Consider the following 8,520-nt stretch of genomic DNA (forward strand, 5'->3'; position numbering starts at 1 on the left):
TTAGTTAATATGGTCCACAATGGGAATCACATGATGTAGCCAATGCCAGGCTTTTGGCCTGGGCCTTCTCACCTGCCTCTCTATCTGGTAGAGGTGAGGTCCATGTAGGAAGAGTTCTGAGAGTTTCCAAGTCCTCCTTTGGAAGGAGCAGCCCTGTCATTGCTGATGTCTCCCTTTTCTTGCATATGGATGTTGACTTCATCATGGCAGACTCCGGATAATCTTCAGGTAAGATTTCATAGATATGAGAACCATCTTTACTTTCTAAAATTTTCCAGAATAGGAATCAAGCTAGATTTGTTTTTCATGAAAATTTTTATTTGGAGATAACTGTAGATTCACATTTTGTTGTGAGAAATAATATAGAACTACCCAGTTTCCCCCAATGGTAATTTGTGCAAAAGCCCAGTGTAATGTTACAGCCAGATGCTCCCAGTGACACAGTCAAGTGACAGAACATCCCATCCACACAGGATCCCTCCTGCTGCTCTTTCAAGTCACTCCTACCTCCCTATTCTGTCCTCTGTGGTAATCACTATTCTGTTCTCTATGTCTGTAACTTTGCCATTTCAAGAAAGTCACATAAATTACCCTGCACAACGTTTTGGGACTGGCTTTTTTCACACAGAATAATTCCCTGGAAATTCATCTAGTCAATCTAGATAATTTTTTTTAAGTCACATGAAATCAATCTATCCCTCATTGGTCCTAGCATACCAAACCCCAACCCTTATCCAGGGAGTAGAAGTACACTGTTTTTTAGGATATTTACCCTATGCGATCTCAAACAGATTTTAGACATGCTAAAACAAGACTATGTTCTTTCAGGGAACCTGTGTGCAGCAAGAAAGACTGAGGACTAGGCCACTATGATATTCCAGACTCTGCATTTTCACTCCGATAAAACTGAATGTAAGAGGCACAGTAGTTGAATATTTTATTGTCATTAGATACTACATTTGATTTTTCTGTCTTAAATGTAAAAATTTAAAGAAAAATAATGGGTGGATGGTTTTTTTCTTTCTTTGAATAGTCATGGACTCATAAGTTTATTTTTTAAAAATTTTAGTTTATTTGTTGTTAGGTTTTATATAATGTATGCTTTAAATTGAAGGTAGGATCATTAAAGTTACCTCAATTATCAATCCTCGTTACCTCAAGAATCATTCAATTCTTACAACCCTGTGAGACTGATTTTTCCCTCTACTCTATAGATGAGGTTTAGCAAGCTTAAGTAATTTGTTTCTGGTCACCTAGTAAAGAATTACAGAGTATGGAATGAAACCAGGTATGTTTATGATTTCCAAGTCCCCAATTCAGTGAGAATCCCAGAGCTACACGTACAACAAAGGAAGAAACTTGTTATTGGTTCTTAGTAAACTGTTTTGATCACATACCAATAATAATAACTCAGTGTAGAAAAACAGATATGCCAAAAAATATTGTTAATGTTTGTGTGACATACAACCAGAGCAATACTTTTTTTAAAAAAAGAACTTTTAAAATCATCTGGTTTTAGCAAGTAAAACTTCATTAAGTAGTTTCAGCATACCTCTAATTAAGGGTTACAATTTATGTTAATAGCAAACATATTCATGACATGTAGAATTAACAGTGCATTTCTTCCCTAGATATAGGACATGATAGCATTATGAAGACCTCAAAAGAAAAACCTTCTCATAGCTGAATTTTAAATTCCATATTTTTCTATCAGCTCTTTTGCTTTAGATATATAGGCACTCATGGCATCTTCCTTCGACTGCCCTAGAAAGACACAAAACAGATTATCTTACGGACTGATGTATTGGGAAATTAAGAAAGCTTACTTCACTTATTTAAGAATTAACAACCTTTTTGGAGGTTCCACGCTTCCCATTTAGCCTTGCCTTTTAAATCTAACATTCCTGGACACTCTGCCAAAAGAAGAATAGATATATTTTCAAGTTTACTTTTTACTCACTGCTTCTATAAACATTGCTCAAATGAAATGTATTATTTTTTAAAATATGATATATATACACACACATATATACATATATACACACACATACACACACACATATACAATACCAATATTAATGTCTCCAACTACAGATTGTTTGTAGAGCCCATAGAGTTCTTTCAGTTCTTCATCATCTGGCCTTGTTTTCAGCTTCCTCACATCTTTTGTGATCCTATCAAAATCAGCCTAGAACACAAAAGGAAGAAAGGCCAATAGTGCCTTCACTAACTTTCAGCAGGCTTATCTATTTTGCAGGTATTTTACCACCAGACAGTAGAAACTTAAAAAGAAAGAGGAAGGTTTCAAACAGAGCTATTACTGGTCTAGTTCTTTCAGTATTATCCTAATTTATTTTAATTTATGGATCCCTCTCCTGGTACTTACCAGATATTCAGACAAGATATGAAGAACCACATAAAACCATTACTAGTGAAAAATTCCTTTTTTTTTTTTTTTTTTTTAAATTTAAAGTAGGCTCCTTATTGGGCATGGAGCCCAGTGCAGGGCTTGAGCCCACAACCCTGAGATCAAGAACTGGGCTGAGATCAAGAGCCAGATGCTTAACTGACTGAGCCACCCAGGTGCCCTAATACTGAAAATTCTTAAATTTTTTTTAAATTTAAATTTTATTTAATAAATTAAATTAAATTAAATTTTAATAAAATTTAAATTTTTAAAATTTTTCAGAAAATTTTAAAAACTAAAAAGACATAAATAAATGAAAAATACTCTATGCTCATGGACTGGAAGAAATATTATTGTTTAAATGTCAATACTACCAAAAGCAATATACAGATTCATGGCAATCAATCCAATGGCATATTTTACAGAAGTCAAGAAAACAACCTTAAAGTTCATGCAGAACCACAGAAGACCCTGAACAAACAAAAAAATCTTTTTTTTAAAAGATTTTATTTTATTTATTTGACAGAGAGAGAGAGATCACAAGTATGCAGAGAGGCAGGCAGAGAGAGAAGGGGAAGCAGGCTCCCCACTGAGCAGAGAGCCCAATGCAGGACTTGATCCCAGGACCCTGAGATCATGACCTGAGCTGAAGGCAGAAACTTAACCCACTAAGCCACCCAGGCACCCCCAAACAGAACAATCTTAAGAAAAGATAACAAAGCTGGAGTCATGACATGTCCTGATTTCCAACTATATTACAAAGCTATAGTAATCAAAAGGGTATGGTATTAGCCTGAAAACAAATGGATCAATGAAACAGAATAGAGAGCCCAGAAATAAAAGCATGCATATATGGTTGATTAATTTATGACAAAGGAGCCAAGAACATAGAATGTGAAAAGGTGAGTCTCTTTAACTAATGATGTGTGACAACCTGACAGTCACATACAAAAGACTGAAACTGGACCACTGTCTGACACTGTGCACAAAAACCAACTCACATGATTTAATATCAGGTCAAGTAAGACCTTTTGTTTAGATCTTCCTTGAATGTAATACCTAAGTCCACAAAACTCTTCAATAGAAAACAGAGGGGGTTAAAAAAAAAGAAAGAAAGAAAGAAAGAAAGAAAGAAAACAGAGCGGGTAAACTCCTGGACACTGGTCTGAGCAACGATTGTTTGGATCTGACACCAAGAGCAAAGGCAACAAAACAAAAACAAAAATAAAGATGTGAGACTCCATTAAACTAGAAAGCTTTTGTACAGTAAAGGAAACCATCAACAAAATGAAAAGGCAACCTATGGAATGGAAGAAAATATTTGCAAATCATTTATCTTTAAAAAGAAATGGTTAATATCCTAAATATATAAAGAGCTTACACCACTCAATAGCAAAAAGAAAAATTCAATTAAAAATGGGCAAAGGAACGAAATAGACATTTTTCCAAAGACATACAAATGGAGGTGATCTGATGCTGCATGGGTCATGGTACAGCTCCAGCCTTGTCCATCCCACACCCCTGCATCAATGATGCCTGGGGTGAGGGTTGGGGGGCGGGTGAGGAAGGCAGAGAACCACAGGGAGGGGAGGGAGGAGGTAGGGGAGGAGGCAAAGGGAACACCACCTGGAGGAGGTGGAGGGGGCACAGTGCCACCTGTGGGGAGGAGAAGGTGGAAAACTTGCCTGGGTGGGCCTTGCCTGGGCAGGGTTCGGGAGTACAGGGAGGAGAAAGCGGAGCACCACCTGTTGGTCCAGCAGCCTAGCGAAGCCTGTTGGGGAGGAGCTGACTGATCAGCACCCAGGAAGAAGCACAAAGGGGAGGAACAGGTTGGAGATAAAGCACTCCTGAAGAAGATGAGCTGTTTATCCAACAAAAAAAACTTCCAGATTAGACTCTTGAGACGTTAACTACAGCTGGACAGACTAACATAAGGACATCATCAAAAAGTTGAAAGAAATTCATTTGCAGAAGAAAATCAAAGGATGTGAAAAGGAAGTGATTCCAAGAAAGCTGAAAAAAGTACAAAAAGTACAGTCTATGGGCCAGATTAAAAGCCACTTGGCTCTAAGGCTAGAAGATCAAGATTTGAGAGATTCAAGGCAATAAGCAGCAAAAGGCTTTAGAGAGAATTTTTTACATGGTCCAGAACCAACAAATAAGGTCCTGTGCCTTGAAAATAAGAGGTTACCAGGGAAAAAGGCCGCAACTCAGTTTCTGAGTAATCCGTGGGGAGCCCAGAAAAAAAACAAAACGCCAAGAGGTTTAAAGACAGTGGCTGGTCAGAAACATGAAAACTTCTAAGAAGTAAATCCAAGCTAAATGAAAAATGAAAACTTGTATGTATAGAGCTTATTCAGTATAAAGAATTAGTTTTTCTTAAAAAAATCCAATAAATCATTTATAAATTAGAATAAATAAATAAAGACATACAAATGCTATGGGATTCACCAATCCCACCTCTGGGTATATTCGCAAAAGAAGCAAAATCCCTATGTCGCAGTGATGCTGCCACCCCCCCAACCCCGGGTTCACTGCATCATTGTTTACAACAGTTAAGACATGGACATTACAACCTAAGTGCCTGATGATGGATGAATGGACACACACACACACACTCACACACACAATGGAATATTGTTCAGTCGTAAAAATGAAGGAGATCTTGCCATTTGCAGCAACATGGATGGACCTTGGGAACATTATGTGAGATACCATGAGTCACAGAGACAAATACTGTAGGACCTCACTTACATGTGGAATCTTAAATAACTAAACTTAGAAAAACAGAGGACAGATTGGCAGTTGCAAAGGCGGAGGTGAAGGGTGAGGGAAGTGGGTGAATGTGGTCAAAAGGTGGATAAAAAAATCTGTCAAGAGAATTCTCAATACATGTTTCTTTCTTTTTTTTTTTAATATTTAATTGATCTATTTGGGGGGGGAACAGAGAGGGAGAGAGAGGGCGAGAATACCAAGCAGATATCCTGTGGAGCGTGGAGCCCAGCGAGGGGCTGGATCCCACAACCTGAGCAGAAACCAAGAGTCAGATGCTCAACTGACTGAGTTACCCGGGCAACCACATCACAGTCTAAGAAGGGGGAAGGTTTGGATTTGAACCTGGCAGACTCCGGAGTATGTGCCTTTAGTCACCATAACATACTTCTTGAAGAATCTTTAAAGATGTGGGGGGGGGGGCGTTGTCCCTGGGTGACTGAGTGGGTAAAGACTACAACTTTTGATTTTTGGCTCAGGTAGTGATCTCAGGGTCCTGGGACCCAGCCCCATCGGGGGCTCCATGCTGGGTGTAGAGCCTACTTGAGGATTCTCTCTCTCTGTCCCTCCCCCTTCAATCTCTAAAATAAACTTAAATCTTAAAAAAAAAAAAAAAAAAAAAAAAAAAAGGAAGCCTTATTCCGTGAAATTGTATCCAGATATTTTTTTCAAATTTTATTTTAGAAGATTATTTAATGATGAAAAATGTTCCTAATATAGTCACAGGTACAGGAATAAAACTGTATATACTTGAGTATAACTGAATCAGTGTGTGTGTATATATACACACATATACACATGTGTGTACATTCGCGTGCACATGCAAGTACATACAAGCACACACACACACATTTTTCACAGTACAAGAAAGTAATCCCTCATGTTAGCAGTGGTTATCACCTGCGTGAAGGAATTCTTAATAGTTTTCACTTATTTTATATTTGCTCTTTCCCCAAATTTCCCACCCTGAACATGTAATTTTTCGCATATCGGCAAAACTACTATTTTGTAGTTTTACAGATCTCTGCTGTTCAGAAAAACAATTGTCTCACCAAGGAGCGAGGGGGCGCGGGTGGGGCCCCAGCCGCCCTCGCCTACCTTTCGCAGTGGTAAGGGGCAGGCGGAGCAGGGCCGCCTGGTCCCCCAGGAGCAAGCCGGCCTCCGCCCTCTCGGGAGCAGCTCTTACTTCGCGAGTAACGGATCCCCGGGGTTCGCAAGTGTTGCCATGGGGAGCCCCAGGTCGCCGTCAACAGATGGCACAGGTGTGGTCCCCACTGCAATGAGCGGGCGCTCGCGATGGGGGTGGAAGTGTCCCCGGGGTCACTCCGTACAACTCCCGGTGGTGGCGGTGTGTGTGTGTGTGGGGGGGTACTCGGGGCGCGAGGACCGCGGGCGACAGCTGTCCCAAGCTCCAGTTCTGACTCGCCCGCCACCCATGGGCGTCACGCCTGCCCCATGCCCACTCGAGCTCTTCCCTCTGAGGACGAAGCCCGCTCGTGGGGCTTCCGCACCCTTCGACTCACCTGCAAAGACATGGTGACACCCACTCAGCTACTGCCGCACTCCTGAGGCGCCGGTCCCCGGAGCCCGTGCGGCGGGCGTCCTTAAATGGAAGCGCGCCTCCGCCCGCCGTCTCCCATTGGCTGCGCTGTGGGCCCGGCCGGCTCCCATTGGCCACCAGTCCTGGGGGGCGGGGATAAGCGGTGAGTGGCACCTGCCCTGCCCCCAAGCCGCGCAGAGGGTTGTCTGCAGCCAGCGCGGCTTGCAACCGGAAAAGCGAGGAGCAGGGAATTTAAATGAGTTCCTCTCCGCTCTTGGCTCGTTCCCCAGTTCTTTCTCAAGAGGTCTTTGCATCCACAGAAATCTCCCTAGGGCACGGATCTCAGTGGGGATTCCTTTTCGTATTTATATCCCTCTGCCCTCTCCTTGATTCCTAGAAACGTGGATGGCACGGTTTTTGAGACCTCTCAAGTCTCCTCTCATACTTCTAGGCACACTTCATCAGGAGTGAAAAAAGCATCTTCTCTTTAAAAAGCAAAAACACACCCTGAACACGCGCTGCAACCACTCTGACGGGTTCTCGGTTATTGTAAAGACACGGAAGTGCGCACTATTCAATCTGACCCCATTCTCCCGGGCAACAAACCCAGTGTCCCTGAAAGTCTGCTGAAACACAGAAGGGGGTTGTGGTGCACACTTGATTAAGTTCTCAAAGAACTGGAACAGCATTTTCTGGTCAAAGGAGTTCATTTCCGACTTTCAAGAAAAAACCTTCTTGGAGCGAAATGACTGGAAGACCTGACAAATTCAGGGTTTAGAGAGTTACTGATCGGAAACGTCTAACATATAACAACGCAAGTGGTGGAGAAGAAAGGCTCCCAAACATTTTAGCTTGTTTTTGAATAGAACTACATTTTAAAAATATTTGCTTGGGGCGCCTGTGTGGCTCAGTTGGCTAAGTATCTGCTTTCAGTTCAGGTCACGATCCGAGAGTCCTGGGATGGAGTCCCACATAGGGTCCCTGCTCAGTGGGGAGTCTGCGTCTCCCGGTACCCCTTGCTTGTGTTCTCTCTTTCTTTCTCTCAGATAAATAAACAAAATCTTTAAAAAATATATATTTGCTTTACCTTTGCATGCAAATTCTTTGATTTTTTAAATTTTATCCTCCAAAATACTTCCATGGTGTAATCAATGAATTTCCAAGTAAAAGACAGAAAGCGAATGTTAGCAAAACGTACTGGCCAGGATTTTTTGGTTTTTCATTTTTAAATTTGCAGGTGATGGGACAGACACTGTCGGGGTACAAAGGCAAACAGCAACTTCAGAACAGCGAGTGCTTTCTCTGCTGAGGAAGCCCGAGCAGTGTTTCAGTAGGGAAATACTGGGAGTGAGCTCCAGTATCTGTCTGTGTCTAGAGCTGAAGCATCTGGGCCTTGTAGTCATTATAAGAAATCAGGAAAAGGGAAAAGGGAAGTCACACTGTGCTCTGTTTTATTTTCTAAGTCTAGAATGCTCTTCTCCTGAGATGACCTCCTCTGAACATGATGTCTTGTTCTGCAGAACAAAAAGAAAGAAAAGACAAAGGAAATATTGCCCCGGAGCCCGTGCTGCGGGCGTCCTTAAATGGAAGCGCGCCTCCGCCCGCCGTCTCCCATTGGCTGCGCTGTGGGCCCGGCCGGCTCCCATTGGCCACCAGTCCTGGGGGGCGGGGATAAGCGGTGAGTGGCACCTGCCCTGCCCCCAAGCTGCGCAGAGGGTCTTCTGCCCAGTGATAATTTACTAGATACAGTAAAAACTCAGCTTTCCTTAGGGAGTGAGTCAATTTGGACAATCAAGTTCCT

At 42.0% G+C, this 8,520-nt stretch overlaps 1 protein-coding gene across 1 annotated transcript; it reads right to left on the minus strand.

Annotated features, from left to right (window-relative positions):
• Positions 1 to 296: 296 nt before the first annotated feature.
• ACBD7 (acyl-CoA binding domain containing 7) lies at positions 297 to 6,855 on the minus strand. The gene is made up of 4 exons (XM_004774842.3): positions 6,703 to 6,855; positions 2,071 to 2,188; positions 1,851 to 1,913; positions 297 to 1,764 (listed from the first exon to the last, which is right to left on the minus strand). Exons 1-4 carry the CDS (start codon positions 6,712 to 6,714, stop codon positions 1,691 to 1,693), a joined length of 267 nt encoding a protein of 88 aa, XP_004774899.1. The 5' UTR covers positions 6,715 to 6,855; the 3' UTR covers positions 297 to 1,690.
• Positions 6,856 to 8,520: the final 1,665 nt, after the last annotated feature.

Source organism: Mustela putorius, unplaced genomic scaffold (genome assembly GCF_011764305.1).
Source record: "Mustela putorius furo isolate JIRA1106 unplaced genomic scaffold, ASM1176430v1.1 tig00003913_pilon_pilon_pilon, whole genome shotgun sequence".
Lineage (NCBI taxonomy): Eukaryota > Metazoa > Chordata > Mammalia > Carnivora > Mustelidae > Mustela > Mustela putorius.